The following is a 20,558-nucleotide window of genomic DNA, read 5'->3' on the forward strand; positions in this document are numbered from 1 at the left end:
TTGAACAACTGTGGACCTCTGATTTTTATACAGTACCTTGTCAATTGCACAAGGTACTGTACATTCCCTGAAAGATGGTGAATTATTCCCCTCCCTGAGGATTCTTTCCATGAGCTTGCAGATGTGTGATGTCAAGCTGATTGGCCGGTAGTTTTCTGCTGAGCTCTTTCTCTTTTTTTTGAAAATGGGGGTGACATTTGCAGGTAGTACTGTATGTTACAGGTATATTAGTCATATACTGTACCTGTACATCAGTGACATAGCTGAGAACATTACAAATGTCATCAAATTTGCAGTTGACACTAATAATTATGGTAAATTAGGAAGTGAAAATGATACTGAGTTCATGTAGATCTCTCTCTTAGAGAGAGATCTACATGAACTCCACAAATGGTTGGAAGACTGGCAAATGCTTTTTAATATCAAGAAATACAAGACCTTGCATGTGAGGCAAAAACAGTGCACATAATGACTACCAAATCAACAACATTACCTTGCAGCAGATTGACAAAGAAAAAGGGGCCTTAGAGTCAGGATCTACCAATCACAAAGCTGCACAATAAGTGGGAGCTGTAGTAAAAAAAAAAAACTAGGAATAGTAAAACAATCCTTAAACTTTAAAGGAAATTTATTTATTCAACTGTATAAATATCTGGTGCACCCCTATTTAGACTATTGTATCCAAGCATGGAGACCTCATTTTCAGAATGATGATGAGGTCATAAAGTACCTGCTTGGGGGAAAATTCAACAGTGGGCAACAAAAATCATTCCAGGACTAAGTCAACTCTGATACCAGAAATGCTGAGGTTTCTTCGGCTAATGACACTGCAAACCAGGCATGACAAGGCTGAACTCAATGAAACTTTTAATATACTGAACAATTTGGAGGATATACAATCAGACCACTTCTTTATAATGTCAGATATAATTCATACGAGGAGCAACGGTTTCAAGTTGAACAAGCTACAATATAGGACTGAAAACAGGAGATGCTTTTTCACCCATAGAGCTATAAACCCATGGAACTAAAGTGAAAAGAACATCCCATCAATTCTTTCATGTATTTTATATTTATTGTTTAGTCTTTCAAAATTATGAAGCTCTTAAGTGATGAAGAAAATGTGTACTCTGTTTACAACATTGTTCTTCTGTGATGACACAAGATAACTGGTATTCCAGTAAACATTAAGTCTGCCTTACCTTAACAGAATTAACAGATTTTCCTTAACAAGTACACTGGGTATTAAGAAGTGTCAATTGTCATTCACCTTTCACAAACACACACACTAACCTTTTTCTCCCGCAGGGCCAACTGTGCCTGGTTCCCCCTTAGGCCCCAGTCTTCCTGGCAGTCCCTGCGCCGCTGCTCTCCCAGACTCACCCCGCCGTCCCTGCCACCACACATCCACATGAACAACAGCTAATTTTACCAGCATAACCTCGGCCATGTTTTTTTTTTAGATATCATTGTCTTGTATAAATTTTACTCTAACTTTATTAGCACTGTACTGAATGTTATGCAAAATATAATTAAATAAAAACTTCTAATAGGATATATTTAAAATTAATTCATTGTAGGCTTATTCTAGGAACATTTAAAAAAAATCAATAAAAACCAATCTCAAACTGACTGTACATTGTTTGAAGAAACTTAATAACTAAAGAAAAATATACATTAAAAGTTTCATATTTATAATGTAGGTGACAAGTCTGAATGGTCATTGTTACATTAAATAATGTACCGTTTTGGCTTCATACTACGGTATACTGTACATAAGTTTCTCTAAAAATGTTAGTGTATTAATGTTTACTGTTTTAATGATGTTAGTAACTACAGCTAAATTTACACATAACATTTACTAGGACTATGCAAATACACAATTATACTTACACAAAAAACAGGACGAACACAGGGTTACTGACATCAGATTGGGTGAAGGGGTTAGTGACGTCACAGTGCCGAAAGACCATTGGTCAATCGACTGGAGAAGGTGGAGACAGGACAAACACCAACACCACAGCTGACCAATCACAAATCAGCTTACAAGGAAAATAAGGAACCCAGTTTCTGTTAGTTGCAACCACCACCGAGAACTTAAAACTGCGATAAGGAACCAAAACCAACTATAAGCAGAAATTAAGTACAGTTTAGCCCTGGCTTATCAACCACCGAGCACAGCTAGGAAGACAGCAAACTAATAATCTGAAAGTAACAAATTAAAAATGGGTGGAAGTGGTATGCTACATTGGGCATGCACTTGTGCAAAAAACAAAGCAACTAATCCATGCAAAAGCAAGGTACAAATGCAGCATTTAGTTTAGTAACAACACATTGTAATATACAAAAGACTTGAAGGGTTGAGGGGAATCTGGGGAAGGAAAGTACAGGCACAATGATGTCACACATACACTCAAACACATCTTTTACGCAAATATGGCGACCTACGTAATTAACGCACATGTACATTTTTGTGCATGTTGATGATCAGTGTGTGATTACAATCATTCATTGAAGGAATATTTGATACAGAGATGTATACATGTATGTTATTATTTATGATAAAATTAATTTAGAATAATTATAATGGTGAAACTTTTCACAACGACAGATCCAGCAAATTTTAGGTGACAATTTACAATAGCATGTGAGGCGTTATCTCAAGCATCTTACAATATACATGTACTAGAATAAAATGATGAAATTACGACATTCTGGCCATCTATTTACTGTTATTAAACACTAGTCTGAATACAACTACAGTACTGATGCATAGAAAGCATAGTTTTCATATTAGTGATTATTCTTACTCACATTTTTTAAACCAAGCATTAATATGAAGTGAAGCTGAGGTGTGAACTAAACTGTTTACGTGACATGTACCGATGATATATTTTCATGTATAATATCCATGATAATATATGCACTATTTATATTATCATTTTTTAAACCAAGCATTAATATGAAGTGAAGCTGAGGTGTGAACTAAACTGTTTACGTGACATGTACCGATGATATATTTTCATGTATAATATCCATGATAATATATGCACTATTTAAATTATACTTAAAGGGCTGATTTGTTCACCTGCTCGGCCACACTTCTTGAACTAGTTTTGAATGTGTGGATTAAGTTATGCCAACTGCAATGTTGAACAGCATTTCATAAGTGTTCGGGTCATAGTGAACACAATAACCACCAAGAACAATAACTGAATGCTGTAAAACGAGTCCACTACACACCTGCCATTTATTGACATATTAGAAAAAGAAAGCTGCCCAAATCACAATAACATGATAGGAATGCATGATAGAAAAAGTTCATTTCTTGAATTGGCTCATCTACTGTGGCAAAACATGGAAAGTGTGTAGAAGCCTGGGCCAGCCTGGCATACCCCGCACCACAGAGGGTATCAAGTCAGGATTATGGTACATACCCTCTTGCCCCGTTTTCCCCTCCTTCCCCGAGGTCCTCGAGCCCCCTCTTCCCCGTCCAACCCAGGGGGGCCCATTGGACCTTCTGGTCCTTGTTCCCCCGGGACCCCAGGTGGCCCTGAAGGACCTGTCACGACCGAGGAAAGCATCTATTTTAATACCTTGTGCCACTGGTATTTTTTTAAAGTTAAAAAAAATGACAAAACTACAAATTACAATCAATTTTATACTATTGAACTGACTTAAAAAAAAATTGGCAGCTTGCAAAAAATATACTGATACTGAAGCATTTCTTTAAGGTTCAGAAAACAATCAACATATGGCAAGTTTTGGTCACTGAAGCTTTATATTTACCATATAAGCTTCATGCTCTGTTTTAATACAAAATGCTGGGTAACATAAAACATGTCTTTATTTAAATCCCTGACAACCTATCAATCTATAATTAATCACAATATGAGCAATGTTTTACAGAAATGATTTGGTCACCTCTCAAACATACATAAACTAAAAACCTGAGAGTAATTATCAAAGCATTTCCAAAAGCATTTTGCATTTGTTTCTTTACCTGCAGAAGTAGTCATGCAGAAGATGACTTCCTGCATATCAAAGGCAATGAACTCAATGCATATTCACAAAATAAAAGTTGTCTAAGCAACCACAGACAAACTTGCACAGTCAATTTAAAAGTGAGAGAGAATCAAGCCCAGTGAGGGACTGCTTAGAATTTAATGTGTTGTTAAGGATTACAGGGTGTAATATATCTCACAATATATTTGAGTTCCCTATAACCCTCTTTTTTTACAGTATCATAAGAGATTACATTTCTCTAATCAAACTCAAACTGAGATACTGTATTTTATTTATAAACATACAATACATCCATACTTGTATATCTTTTGATTCACAAAGCCAGTAAAGTCACTAAATTAATTTACAATTATATCTACATTATACAGAACATAAATTAAGCTGGATCACAATCATCTTGTACACAAAATACAGAAAAATAGTGATTCAACTTTTAAAAATACAGATTGCTCGCCGACGAGATATCACTGACAACAATTCATTAATAATATCGAGTTTCCATACTGAAAGTCTTGTCTTCCCGATTCATTATTCTTTATTTTGTGGTGTGTATGTGTGCGTGTGTAAAATAAAAATAAAATAATAAAGGAACTTAACAAAACTTACCAGGCTGACCTGGGGGTCCTTCAAGAATACCAGCAGGAATTTCCTTCCCGTTGACGGTGGTGATACCGCGGTCACCCTTCTGCCCTTTTTCACCCTGGAGAGGAGCCATGGCGGGTCAGTCAGGATATAGGAGGAGGGGTTAGGCATTTGCAAGGAAGTGATATGAAGGTGGGCCAAGAGGAGGATGAGTAGACCATTGGCTGTCAGCAGTGGAGACAAAATAAAGCATACCATGCTATGAAATCAGAAAGGTGATTAAGATGGTAAGACACTGATAAGGTGATAAAGATTCAAAAGTAAACAAAAATAATAAGAGAAAGCATGAAGTTGTTTACGGGTTAATGTGGACAGAACCATAAGAATGGCCAAAATATGTGTGACATGAGAAAATGAGAACTATGTAGTAAGTTTAAGTCCTAAAGTCCAGACAGCAGGCAATAAGTATGAGGAAAATACTAGTACTGTATAGTGTGTAAAGGTGTTAACACACACACTTGGGTGTGGAAATAAACATAGAGGAAAAGCTACACCAATCATAGCAGTTAAATAGAGTTTCACACAGAAGTAGTAAGAGGAAATGCAGGAATAAGCAGAAAGGAGATTACAAAAAATAGATTATTAAGCGTGTTGATGTCAGAAAAATCCGGAGTGAATTGAATAAAATATAATGCAGTTAAATAAGTGCAGTTAGGCATGATGTAAAGTAAAGTTGATGAATGTTGACAAAAGGACAGGAGGGAAAAAGCATGAATTGAAAAAAAAAGAGGTGAAGAGAGAGAAGCATTCTGTCTTGTTAAAGACAGAATGATAGAAACAAAAAAAGAGGAGAGATAGGGAGGATGGAATATGGAAGAGAACTGAAGGATGGGATGAGAGGAAGATCTGCTAGCTTTAATAGATATGTAATGAGATTTTTTTTTTAACGCTAGCATTTATAACAAAATTAAAATAAGTGAGAATAAAGTTCAAAGATGAGGTGAACAGTCCAAGGTAACTGATAATGCAATGTATATAGCACCATATTAGTTATTATAATAATTACCAAAATGAGCAACCAGAAAGCAATAAAAATGAATCTACAAATGAATAATAAATTCAAAATACAGCTCCAAGAAGACAAAAGGAGGAAACCCGGATAATGAAGATAATTGAAACACTGAACGTAACATATTAGGTAGTATTACAGAAAGGTTCAAGTATTTCTAGATGGGGACTGAGGCAATGAAGTTAGTGATAAGCTCTCACAATTCTAATACAAAAAATCGGAAAAAATAATAGCAATACAAACAAAATTAGTAACGTATAGGTTAGGGCAAACGATATGTAAATGTGACAAGTGTTGAGATCCCGTGGAAATGTGTTGTTGGGGCAAAAGTTCCTTGGAAAGACTATTGGAAAGATCCTGAAAATTTCAATTTCTTTCTTGGAGAATTGGTAAAACAATCTTACACACTTCAACAGTAAAAAGTCAGATCAACAACATAGGAGTAAATCAACAAATACAAATTCAACATGTGAAAATTGGTATGAATAAAAATCATCACAATACTGTTATTATTGCTATTAACAAACTAATGAACCTCTTTTACCTCAAAAGATCTTCATGGTACAAATATTTGGAAGAGGTTATACAAAGTGTCCACATTAAACCTTTACAGCTTATAAACAGCATTTTTTATACACAAAAGTTAAGATACATTAACTCTTAATACAACTTAAAACATGTTCATTATGCATAGTGTATGTATATTGAATTTTTATTTAAATGATACACGAGTTAATTTATCCTAAATTTTGTATAAATGAAACTATGCTCCACACCAAGACAATAACACATACTACATACAGTGCTGACTATTGCCAACATTAATAAATCAGCAGTACAGTATTTAACTTGTACTTCTGGTAACCAACTAAGATGCACTTTTGATAAGGTGCAATAACATTTTGTTTTCATGTAAATTAATTTTACATAGTATAAACTGGGGGTTTATAAATAGGCCTAGAAAAAGTTAGGCAAGGTAATTTTGTTACGTAGATTTTGGGTGTGTTTATATTACAGGTTGGAAGTGAATGAAGCATGTCTCAGTCATAGTTTTAAATAGTCTAGCTGATGAATGTACAAAATGCAGACTACTGTATTACCTACTGGTATAGTCTATATTTTGTACAGTACATACACATCTAAAATTACCACCCTTTAGATTTGATGATGGGCTAGAATAAACGATGCCATGATTCAAAGCTTCATAAAGGTTTCATGTAGGCATTGTGTACATACATATATATTTTTAGAGAAACACTTAGATGAGAATAAACTTTAATTGTAGATAAGACTTAATGTCTCATCATTGTGTTTCTCTACATTGCTGCCCACTTATTGTGCTTATCACATCACATTTATTTGTAGAAATAAATATCTGATACAAATCAAAGTACAGGAGCCTTAACTCTTACACTGCTTCAATCGCTATCTGTGATTACATCTTTGTGTGCAAATCGCTATATGATATATTTTCCAATTTGATTTGTTAACTATAAAAACAAATATTATTACACTTCCTCCTTCAAAGCATTTTATGGAATTTAAGATGGAAGGTCCCAAATGGGCAGGCTGAAGTTCAAAAGAATAGCTAGCTACTTAGCTGAAGCCAAAATAGTTCCCAGTAGAAATGACATTCACCTTGGAGCCAGGTGAGAGAATTACCAAGGGAGGCATTTGGTTGATTGCAGAGTTTAGCTTGGTTGCTTTAGAACTCAAAGTATTTCTTGGTGAAAGTTTTGGATTGTTTTGTAATATTTGAATTTTCAAGGGCAGTTTATATTGGCAGAGAGTTTATCTCTGATCTCCACTCACTCACTGCCCCTTGGAGGATCACATAATGGTGGAATGGCACTTGCCCCCAGTACGAAGAAAGTGTCTTGAAAGCTTGGCATGTCTACTTCGGCCCTACAGTGAGAGTGCCACAAGCTTTAGGGAGCAATTGAAGGGGTCTTCCCAGAAAATACTGTACTAATAATAATTATCGTAACTCTGTAACACACCCTTTGTATATTTTGTACATAATTATTATGATAATGCATTATTTTTTTCAAAAAAAGATAACATTATAATACAATACTATACTAGGTTTTTTTTAAATGAAGGCTTCTCCTATGTCTTCTTGCTCACAAAAAGCAGATCGATCAGAGTAGTTGCCTTATATCAGCCAGGAAAAGCCCCCCAACCTCTAATCTCAACCAAGAAACACCTCTCCATCCTGATTTCAGCCAGGTACCTGCCCCCCCTCCCTCAATCTCCCCCCCAGGAAAAGCACCCCCATCTCAACCAGAAAAAACCCTCATCACAACCATGAAAAGCACCCCTCCCCTCAATCCCTCCAGCTCAACCAAGAAAAGCCTCTCTATTTCAACCAGAAAACCCTTCCATCTCAATCACAAAATGCCCCTCCCCATTTCAACCACATGAAGCCACCTATTTCAACCATATAAATCCTCCATCTTAACAATATGAAATTCGATCTCAACCATGTAAAGCCTTCTATTTCAACCACGTAAAGCCTCTTATTTCAATCTTATAAATTGACCATATAAAGTCTTTATATGGTCAACCATCTCTTTATCACATGAAACCCGTATCTCAACAATGTGAAGTTCCCATCTGAACCATGTGAAGCCTTCATCTGAACCATGTGAAGCCCTCCATTCTACCCATGTGAAGTCCCATCCTAACAATGTGAAGTCCCATCCCAATCATGTGAAGGCTATTCGTGGTAACAGCCAATATACCTGATAGCCATCATAACCTGGTCGATTCAATAACACTTATGGCAACCTGTCATGTTCTTTCGTCGAGGCATTCCCTTTGCTCCCAAAATATTTGTGTAGTTGCTGGGCGGAGGTTGGAGAGTCACAGACTTTTGATTCTTCACTGTGCCTTTTAAGCTGTTCACTGTGCCTGTACTCCCAAGGTTGTTCACTATGATATTGTACTTACTAGATTGTACACACTGTTCACTATGATGCTGTGCTAGGTTGCTCACTAGGTTGTTCAATGTTTCACTCTGGTGCTATACTCACTAGGCAGTGCCATCATATTCACCGAGTTATTCACCATATTGAGTGTCTTCACCATGTTATTTCATGTACTCACTAAGTTGTTCAATGATCAGAAGATTGTTCATTGTGTTCCCTATGTGACTCTGAGAAAGGTAATAGTTTAAGTAGACAAAATTAGGGTATTAAAACAGAAAGCAGATGATGTTAAGCCTCCTGACAAGAGCAAATGGGTTACAAATCCACATTAAGACTGTCAAACTAGGGATGAGTACAGATGAAATGCAGACATCATTTTGTTCACATTCACTTCACTACATTAAGGGGTGCTGTTCTTGATGGAGTGGTGTGATTTAGTATTAGCAAAGGCAGCTACTATTTACAGATTAGTACAGTATCAGATTATTAAGTACAGACATCTACAGTCTCTAACATCTAATGTATCAAGAATTTTAACAGACATGTGTAAAAGCTGGGTCTCTTATGTACAGTATTTCTATATTACATTTAACTGTTACACTGTCAGTGACATAACAAACATATTGTCCAGTGTTATATAATGTATATCTAACAGTGCATACAAAAGTCCTAACATGGTAAAAAGCATGAAGAAGTACGCAATCCCACAGTCATCTAATTTGCACTTTCCAAAAATGGCAAAATTTGAGTCAAAATATTTGTAAATTTGAAAATAACAGAGCAGCCTTGACTCCAGTCAAATTTCATGAATAAAAAATAAAATCTGATCCACATGACTTTAACCGAGGATAATCATCAATAGTAATACAGTGCTATTACAATTTCAGTAACTTCTTGCCCAGCAAGCATAATTTCTGTAATTTACAAAGCTTCGAGAAATTAACACAATTAACTAAGGAGTTTATATTTTAATTTTAATATCAGATTTTGTGATTTATTTATTTTCCTCAGTGCCCAGGAGTAATGCTTGTCAATACTATATTTGTATGGCATATATTATTAAAGACATTATATATGCCTAAAGAAGGCATATTTCTCTTTATACAGACCTCCTACAAGGAAGAAGTACACCTTAGATGACCATACCATTAGACCCACTGTAGGCTACTAATACGAATTACAAGTGACAATTTGCAATAGCACTGTACAAGGTTAGTGTGAGCGTGCAGAATACGCTAAACTTACTCGCAGTCCTGGTGGGCCCCTACTTCCGTTCTTGCCCTCCAGACCCTGGGCAAGGCAGGGGAACATTAAAAGCCACACCACATACATATTGGATATTTTGATCTTTACCACTGCTGACAAACATTTCACAGAATAATGGATCAGAATCAACGTAACTTCAAGTAATAATTCTGCATCCATATCAAAATTAAAATTCATACAAAAAGGGAATACCTTATGAACTCGTGTAATAACTATGAACAATATAGGAAGGGGTATAGGCACAGTTAATATAAAGATGCACAATGTAAAAATAAAAAAATAAAAAATATTACATGTCACACCAGCACATAGGAACCTAAAATAACAAACTGCAGAAGGCCTATTGGCCTATGTGAGGCAGATAATAGTTACTGATCGTCTCACCCAGTGCTTTCTGTTAGTTGATAAACAATCTTTCAGTTATGGCTTGAGTAAAAATAATTTTAAAATACCTTATGCAGTGAACAAAATAGTTGATGTAGATAGTAGATACTAGCAGTTCTGAGAAGTGGACATACGTGTTTGTACTTGCGCTTGCTAAATATATATATTCATTATTGTTATTTGTTGCAGGTGTATGGTGTGAATGTTTTTTGTAGTGCCTATTAGTCAATATTCCAGCATGTCTGGTGTGTACTTTACTCAGCATGTTTGGTATGTGTACAGTATACTGTATTAGTTAAAAATTATTCATACTTAAAGTGACCATTAGTCAATATTGCATATTTGTTGTGTACATTAGTCAATAATTCTAGATATTTACTTATTCAGTGTGTACATTAGTGAATAATCCTGAATGTTTGTTATGTAACTTAGCCAATAAGCACACATGTTCCATTATTTAGTAGCTCTGCACACTGTTTTCTCTCTTGATAAGCCTACTTTCTCAAATGCTAAGCCATATTTAATTCATATATTCATATCATGTTGTGTATATTACTTATTTTAAAGCATCTTTCTGACACAGTGCCAATACCCACTCCGAGTTACATCCAACAGCACTGAAAACATTTGCTCACAGGTGAACCGCGTGGTCCAATTGGTCCAGGTAAGCCGTCCATGCCAGGAATTCCCATCATTCCCCGAAAACCCTGATCCAGGGATGGGATCGTGGATATGGGATCACGAACACAACATAATCACGGAGGTAGGAAGGGAATAACAGATAAGGTTAAACAAGAGGCAATGTAAATGGTGTCCACATAGCATGAGTGACTTTAACATTTCCAAATGACGGGTTCTGATCTTGATGCAGTCACTGCACTGCTGTAAACTGATAATATGAGCAATATATGAGCACTTAGGCACTGCTTGAAAGTGTTAACATGAACTAATATGTTGATAGAACTAAACCATGTTACATGAATAAATATGTGGACAGAAGTCAACCATTACTCTACCATGTTACATGAAGTATATCTGAGTAAAAACTCGTGACATAAATATTATTTCCTTATCTTACTACATATGAAGCAGTACAATAATGGTACAGCTTCCAAGGCAAGGTAATTATCAGGATAAAGGGCTAAGCTAGAGTGACTATATACATAACTTGGAAGGCATGTAAGGACAGAATAAGAATTGGAATATGAAGGAAGAACAGTGTCCAATGACGTTAACCATCAAGTATCTAATGCAAGAAGTGAGGGGGGTCATATCCTACCTACCTACCTTGTGGTAGATAGGTAGTAAATATCACTGTACAATATATGTGATCACTGTACACAGTGATATATACAAACGTACATATCACTGTACCAACCAAGCCAAAAGGGTGATACCGATTCAAGACAGATAAGAAAATAATGTTCCAAAAGCAGTTCTTTCACTAATCTAGTAATATTATCACAATTGCAATTCAGGAATATATGACATAATTGGGATCAGCAAAACATGGGGAAGAAAAGACATAATTGAAGATGAATTCTATCTTACAGGATACCACTGAATTATCAGAGAGGACAAAACAACAAAAGCAGGTGGGGCAGTGCTATATGTAAAAGAGGACTTGACTGCAACCAGCGATGAGGAACTAAACACCTTGGGATCCTCAGAATCTGTATAGTGCAAATTACTAGATCAAAATATAGTAGTAGTAAACAGAGTGGGAGTGTGCTACAGGGCAGACTCTGCAACAGCAGAGGAAATTACTGATTTAATATGATAAATGCTGCAGATGAAACCCAATCACTGAACTGGAATCTGAATTGAAATCTAATTAGGTTCTAGATTAAGAATCCAGATTAGGTGAATCTAACACAACAAGTGGTAGGCAAAACAATTCTTGACCTTATACAAGACTCCCTTTTCTAGCTGCATGTGACAGAGCCCACCCTCTGGATGGGTGGAGGATCTGAGGATAGTGGAGGCCAAAAACCCTCAGTAATTTCAAAGCGTTATATGACAGAGAGTGCTGGGGAGACGGGACTCCATGAGCGTAGCTCTCATCCTGTAACTACACTTGGGTAATTACACTTAGGTAATTACCCAAGATAACGGCATTCTAAATCTTGTGTTAACATCAGAAGAGGGCAAAACTGATGAAATCCAGGTAGGGAAGGAGCCGGTCCCTTTGTGTGATCACAATATTCTGAGATGGACTACAATTATGGAAACCCAAGTTAACATCCAGGGATGATGACTTTCTAGAACAGATTCAAAAGAGACAAAAAAATGAGAGATGAATTGCAAAATAGCCCCTAGATGGAGTTAATAGATTAAGGCATGGAATTATCATAAGAAAATTTAAAAAAGGTTATCATTGAACTTGTTCAAAAGTACACACCAAGAAAGAAAGTACACGGGAGCCGGTCGGCCGAGCGGACAGCACGCTGGACTTGTGATCCTGTGGTCCTGGGTTCGATCCCAGGCGCCAGCGAGAAACAATGGAAAGAGTTTCTTTCACCCTATGCCCCTGTTACCTAGCAGTAAAATAGGTACCTGGGTGTTAGTCAGCTGTCACGGGCTGCTTCCTGGGGGTGGAGGCCTGGTCGAGGACCTGGCCCCAAGGACACTAAAAAGCCTTGAAATCATCTCAAGATAACCTCAAGAAAGAAGAAAAATAAAAAAAAAATAGGTGGACGACAAAGGCAGTAAAAGAAAAAAAATTGCTAACAACCAAGTACAACCTCTAGAAAAGGCAGCAGTCCACAAAAAAACAAAGTACATTATGAGATACAGGTATAAGGTATAATACAGGATTATGAGATACAAAGTGGTAGACAGTTGAAACAAGTTAGGTGAGAAGGTGGTGGAGGCCAAAACCATCAGTAATTTGAAAGCGTTATAAGACAGAGTGCTGGGAAGACGGGACACCAGCAGATATATCTGCTTTGGAGAAAGTTCCACCAGGCAACAAAAAACATCTCAGAACAGTCATCTTGCATATCAGCAAAGGTTGAGGCCACAGAACTAATAGAGCAAACCAGACATGACTGAACTGATATCGAAACTTTTAAATACTGAACAATTTGGAGGATGTTGATACAGACCACTTTTTTTAAAAGGCCAAATATAACACATACAAGGAACAATGGCTTCCAGCTCAATAAGTCACAATACTGTATAGTGACTTGTATATACGTAAAACAAGTCATCACAATACAGTAAATGCCAAAACTCTGTTCAATTTATAAGATCCCACTGGAAAAGATTAAGGCAAATGGTGGGAACCTTTGACAATCCGCCGGCTTCCTGTCCTCCTCGAAGTCTACTAGTGTCAGTGACCCTCAGGTAAATAGAATAAAAAAACAGGAGATGCACCCATAGGGCTGCAAACCTATGGAACTACCTACCCGCCAAAGCCATATATACCAAGAAATACTGGAATTCAAAATCCAGCTGGAAAAAATCATCAGGGAATAAATCGGGGTGCTTTTGACACGGTCATTGGCCACTGGCTTCCTATCCCCAGCGAGGCTACTAGAGAAAATGGTGGCCCTCGGGTAAATTCAGATAGTATTGTACAGTACTTGCTAATTATCAATATTGTGTTGTCAAGAGATGGACACACCATTTATGTAGGCAAATCAATTTAATCCGGCAACTCTTCAAGGTCATTTCAACTATGTGAACATCACTCCGATTACCCAAGCTTTGTCAGAGCAAAAGATTTTGTGAGCTGGTGGTTAAAAAGGATTCATAAATATTAAATAAACAAAATTTTGTCATGTACAACAGTAAAATAAGTCGGAAGCATCATAAAAGGCAGTAACAAAGCAATTTGATAAGACGAAGCTTTTAAATACACGTGAGAAAGCTGTACTTGGCATACACAGCTGGGGTGGATTCAGGAAATAATGCAAAGGGCATCTATTTTGTATTTGTAAGTCACAAATATTCTCTACAGTTTCGTTCTTTAATTATAATTAGACAACTGTAGTACAGTACAATAATGACTTTAAAAGGATTGAGAATACTCACTAATATTTATGTTTTGTAGGAAATGCATTTATTCCTTAGATACGTGCCGTGGCCGGATTCATCAAGCAGTTACACAAGTACTTTCGAAGGTACACATCTTTTCTCAAGCTTGGGCAGCTTTCTTTACATCTATTAAACAGTTTATGAGCTGCGAAGCACTAGGAAGCTGTTTATAACCATAATAACACTGTATGAACATCAGAGGTCCACGGCTGTTCCGTATCCATGGGGCCTCGTAGCCTGGTGGATAGCGCGCAGGATTCGTAATTCTGTGGCGCGGGTTCGATTCCCGCACGAGGTAGAAGCAAATGGGCAAAGTTTCTTTCACCCTGAATGCCCCTGTTACCTAGCAGTAAATAGGTACCTGGGAGTTAGTCAGCTGTCACGGGCTGCTTCCTGGGGGTGGAGGCCTGGTCGAGGACCGGGCCGCGGGGACACTAAAGCCCCGAAATCATCTCAAGATAACCTCAAGATATCCTAGGAAGTATAAGAAATATTGCCGGAACAAAAGTACAAATCTCCAAGAAAAAAACTGGCCAGTTTTCTGCAAGAAGTGCCGAACCAACCGGGCTATAGTGGATATGTGGGCCTGCGGGCCGCTCTAAGCAACAGCCTGTTGGACCAAGCTCTCATAAGTTGCCGGGCTTGGGGAGTAGAACTCCCAGAACCTCATCCAGGTACTGTAACATTTAACTGTGAAGTTCTACATATGTCAGTTGCTTAAATTAGAAACTGTACTTGTGGTCGGTCTCCAGCCCATTGTTCATGTGACAATGTGCATTGAATTTGTAACTAGCCCATCAAGATTGTAACTTGCTGAGGTAAATGAATTGTGGGGTTCAGTCCCTGAGCCCATTATGTGCCTCTGTAACCCTTTCCACTACCGCCCACCCCATACCTTGAGGTTACCTTGAGGTGCTTCCGGGGCTTAGCGTCTCCGCGGCCCGGTCGTCGATCAGGCCTCCTCCACCCCATACCCACAAGATGCGTATGGGGTGCATAATAAATGAACTAAACTTTTAGATTCAGCTACTGGGAACAAACAGTTCCAAGTAGCACAGGCTATGGTGAACCCATAATGGACTTGTTTTTTTGATGCTCGTAAACTGTTTAATAAATGTAAACAAAGCCGCCAAAGATTGAGAAAAGATGAACATGTGTCGCAAGTAGATGCGTAACTGCTTGTTAAATCATTTACGTTATGGTTATAATGTTTTTAAGATGTTACTGACATTTAACATTATAATGATCTATACATAACATCCTGTATTCACCCTTGTAGGAGGTAACTGCCGGCACCAACTAGTATACAAGCTACGCTAAATTTAGACCATCATAGTGCATGGTACAATAAAAATCAAATCTAACATTAAGAGGAAACTTCCACAAGAAATACCAACTTAAACCCCTATTTAATTACAGATAATTAAATAACTATAAGACTAAATAATAAGTAGAGAAGCCATACCAACAAGCGAAGAATTAAGGGGCCAAGTACTCACTCTCTCCCCTTGAGGGCCCTGAGGGCCGGGTGGACCCTGAGGTCCGAGGGGCCCCGCCGCACCAACCGGACCCGTTTCTCCAGGGGGCCCTGGCTCTCCAGGGTACCCATCTCTGCCGTCCATGCCAGGTAGTCCATCTTTACCACTGGGCCCCGGACTCCCTGGGGGGCCCGGACTCCCTGGGTCTCCCTACAAGAGGAAAGGTTAATATATGCCAACATATGGGTGACAGACTCTCTCTCTCCATTCATTCATTCTAAAGTGATTGTAAGTAATTATCAAAAGCAAGCATTAAGCTAATATGGCTATACATATGTAAACAAGTTACGATCATTAAATATTCATTTAAAAGAATTATAGTGTGAAATAATGGTAGATTATTTAGTCAGGTTTCCACTGTTACTGTACTGTATTGTCTCGTAAACAAAATTCAGTATTACCTGTATTATTTTTTAGATTGAAATGTACTTTTGAGAACTTATGAGTACTGTACATATATTGCACTACAAATTAAACTGGCGTTGTATCTTCAAGAAGTCATCTATTCAAAGTTGGTGCAAATGTTTCATTCATTCTTGTAACCCAAGTACATGTATTGTTAAACCCCCCAACATGTTTTAATTCTTTATATTTTGCTAATATCTATCTATGCATCAGGTTAAATGATAACATGCATAGGTATTTAAAAATTAGAACTTTACTGGGGACAGACTAGAGAAGTTAGAAGAGAAACTGTCATTAAAATCTTAATAAGAACGTATAATACTTTCATACAGACATGTCATGACCCCGTGCATGTCTAAAACACAAAAGTAAAAAAAAAGACTTACTTTAATAGCTAATATTCTATCAGAGTCTATGGAATCCCAGACTCCTCCTGGAGTTCCCTGCAACAAGGGCATAAGACATAAAGAGTCAAGACGGCACCACAGAAAACGCCACTTAAGAGCAGACCACATCACATAGTTTGTTTTTCTTAGGTTACTAGACCTAACCTAGTTTCTTAGGATAGGTCTTTTTCTAGGTTACTTAGAACTTTTATTTAGCCTCCTTGTTGAGTCAATATCCTCAGTCCACTGCATTAATTAACAGAAACATATAAATCTTATTAAACAAAAGCTACTAAAAATATATTTAACGTCCTGCAGCACTTAATATGTCCAGATTTTTTAAGTTCGTATTATTTTAAGAAACTAAAATTAAATAACTACATTACTGCATAAGAAAAATAAGCCAAATTTCAAATATTTTTTGTTTACATTGGTGGATTTCGAAAAATACAACTAACGTCAAGAAATGATTAAAAGAAGAACAACGTCAAGTAATTATCAAAAAGAGGGGCATCTAACATTAAATTAATGAAACAAATATTCATTCACATTAATCAAACCAGCAAAAAAAGAAACATGTTAGATGAACCAACGATAAAGCTATCGTGGAAAGTTGTGACTCATTCTGAGAGGCGTTGGTGCAACACTGATTTATTAAATATTGTACACTGACGATGTGTGGTAGTAATTATGGCGGTGTGCCGGCATAGAGAAGATACAGGCACACACACAGATGACTGGACAGTGCTCTAGAAGGAGTGCTGGGATTAGTATATAAACAAAAATAACAATGATGTCTGCAAATAAAATAAAAATTAGTGTATTCAGCACATCAAATTCCAAGTTTAACTCGTGTTAGTAACAGATCTAATAAGAGAAAAATAATCAAACGTTCTACATCTATATGCAGCTTTGGAGTAGATTTTCTTAAACAAATATACAAGCAATAAGAAAGGTTAATGTTTTTAGGTAAATAAGCATTTATGGCAAACAAAATACGGAATATGCATAGCCCACCAACAGATGTGGGAGGGCTAAAAATGCTTCTATCGTATTACTGTATAACACAATAAAGAAACTACAAGAAAGTTTATTATACAATGTAAGTGCAGTTACCATCGAATACATCATATGTAAAGCACTACAGTAATCACTACATCCGTTATATATATATATATATATATATATATATATATATATATATATATATATATATATATATATATATATATATATATATATATATATATATAAATATATATATATATATATATATATATATATATATATATATATATATATATATATATATATATATATATATATATATATATATATATATCTGTGGCGTCACACAAACACTAGCATTAGGGAAAGACATGAGTAGTACTTTATTTACACCTACAATGCCAGAAATACAGTACATACATTAAAAGTAACAGTTGCAGTTGTGTCAGAATAGATCTCAAATCATTTGACGACCAAACCCCACATCAGAAAACGAAGAAACAACGAACCAACGGATCGTTATTTCTCCATCTCATGGTGTGAGGATGGGTCATAATATCTTCTAACACGTTACTGTGATTCATCGTCTGTAATCATTTAATATACTACATCGCAAAAAAAAACTTTTTTTTTGATAGCACATGATAATGAGCATCGTTGATGTTGTTTAAAAATTTTCACTTGTTTTAAGGGACAACAACAAAAAAATTGACATGTTTACAGTTATGACGTCACAGGTTGACAAAAATTAGCCTTAATAAAAGTACTGTATAAGTAATAAGGACATCAAAGACATCACAAGGACATCGGCTACAGTTAATAAACCAAAGCTGCTATGATAGTCATGCAACACATCATCACGCCCCCCCCCCTCAACTTAAAAAAAAAACACTAATAGATTAAATATGGTGTACAACTACAGTCAGTGTTACGAACACCGGAGAAAAATGCAGAATATTAGTAGAGGCAAGCTTCCTGTGAGTTGAGGATCCAGCGTAGCCTCACCTTAATAGCGATGATTTCTGCATAGCCTAAGGTGCCACCCTCCAAGCTTGTTATAGACCTTTTAATGCCCTGAAATAAAATATGAGCGGGGTTCTGGGTTAAGCTTCACGAGCATTCGAATATAAACAGCGGATTCAAAACTGGGCTGCTTATGTCTTTTTTCCCCTAATGCGTTAGGGGCGCGGAGTCAGCCGTCGACGTTTGGAAGTAAATTTTACGTCCATCTGGCTGTAATTATGGAACTATATGCTATATAGTATTTAGTACCGAGCGAGGCACCAAGATATACAGATATGTTAAGAGAAACTCTTCAGGAAAAGTATTGCCGCCATGACCTACATCAGTAGAAAACTAAAAACATTATTTCATGTGTAAAAGTACAGTAGTAATAATAATAAAAAAACGGAAATGACATAAAATATAATTAAATTTAAAATAGTGTAAATATATATATATATATATATATATATATATATATATATATATATATATATATATATATATATATATATATATATATATATATATATATACACTATCATCATAATTATCTAGCATTATAATTGATAAACCGAGCAGTGGAATGAATTAATTATCATCATTATCATTGAAAAACCAGCATAATACTTAATTATCCAGAATAGTAATTATGAAATAATATACAGTTAATTACCCCGCATTAGGATTAGACAGCATTATAGTTAATTATCGAGCATTAGCGCTAATTACCTAGTAACACAGTTAATATATCCAGCCATGTAGTTAATACTGTATCCCCAGCCATATAGTTATATACCAAGCATTACAGTTAATATAGCTAACATTACAGTTAATTACCCAGTATTACAGTTAATAAAGCCAGCATCATAGTTAATTAACCAAAACTATAGTTGATATACTAAGACAGATTCTAGGGACTGCCAGAGGTAACTCTGAAGAACAAAGCTGTTGAGAAATGTCTCCATCATTACAAAGTTAATTAAAAGTGCCAATTCGCGCGAAAAAATTGTAATTACACGGCTAAAATCGTTCAGCTGGGAAGCGCGCGCGCGCATGTGTACTCACGTACACACACACACGTGCATAGACGGGTGAGGCCCAGAGAGACAGATGAACTGATGTACGATGACAGATCTTAGCTTGTAGTTTCATTAGGAACCACCAACACCATTCCTAATGAACACTATGAGTTGAAAACATTATATATATATATATTTATTTATTTACAGCGATCTCTCCTACACGCTTATACAAAATTTAAAATTGTAAATGTGCTCCATTACTCATGAAGGAGACGAGGATGAGTCCTTCAAGAGGTTGAATATGATTCCCCTAAGCGGATTACTGGGCCCGGGAGCCCCTCTCAGAGACCTGCAGGGAAGGTTGGGGACGCCAGAGCCTCGCATTGACGACTTCTGCTTATATTTCCTCTAATATTTTGATTGCGTCATATATCTATATTGCTAATTAAATCTGGCTCTTATGTGTCATCTTGCCGAATGATATACATTGTGTGACATTCAAGGTTAACGAAATTAAAGTTTCTTCCCTCTTAAGTTACATATTTTAATAAGATTTGTATAAGATAAAAGAGAGTTTTCATTTATATTTTACGTAAACAAATGCCACGATAACCAACATTTTATTTTGAGAAGCTACTGGTTTACGATAGTTAAATAAAGTGTAGGCACTGGCAAGAACTATGTAAATCACTCAAAGGACCCCAATAACGGGTAATAAACTGAGTGTGCCTTAACTATTTGTGAGCACCAAAAAATAGGCACAAGGCATTAAAGTCAACAGCACCCGTGACCTAATTTCCCAAGACGTCAAGATCTCAGACGGAAAAAATGCATCAGTGATTTATTTTACATCTCCTCGTCTCCAAATCAACGGGGAAAAGGACTACACGTGATAT

General features: G+C 36.5%; 1 protein-coding gene across 20 annotated transcripts in view; it reads right to left on the reverse strand.

The window, feature by feature from the left end:
- LOC123762305 (collagen alpha chain CG42342) overlaps positions 1-20,558 on the reverse strand; it is a 492,619-nt gene that overhangs the window by 48,136 nt on the left and 423,925 nt on the right. For 13 of the 20 annotated variants that reach the window (XR_011228729.1, XM_069325408.1, XM_069325410.1 and 10 more), the window contains 6 exons: positions 18,641-18,709; positions 16,628-16,684; positions 15,798-15,986; positions 10,893-10,964; positions 9,853-9,897; positions 1,294-1,393 (listed from right to left, as the gene is read on the reverse strand). Coding sequence is in view for 19 of the 20 variants with exons in the window: in XM_069325408.1 (XP_069181509.1) it covers positions 1,294-1,393; positions 9,853-9,897; positions 10,893-10,964; positions 15,798-15,986; positions 16,628-16,684; positions 18,641-18,709 (532 nt within the window). In the remaining variant the exon portion in view is untranslated. The remainder of the gene's footprint in view (positions 1-1,293; positions 1,394-9,852; positions 9,898-10,892; positions 10,965-15,797; positions 15,987-16,627; positions 16,685-18,640; positions 18,710-20,558) is intronic. The other 7 variants (XM_069325395.1, XM_069325389.1, XM_069325382.1 and 4 more) reach the window with 4 other exon arrangements.

This window comes from Procambarus clarkii, chromosome 2, assembly GCF_040958095.1.
Source record: "Procambarus clarkii isolate CNS0578487 chromosome 2, FALCON_Pclarkii_2.0, whole genome shotgun sequence".
Classification (NCBI taxonomy): Eukaryota; Metazoa; Arthropoda; class Malacostraca; order Decapoda; family Cambaridae; genus Procambarus; species Procambarus clarkii.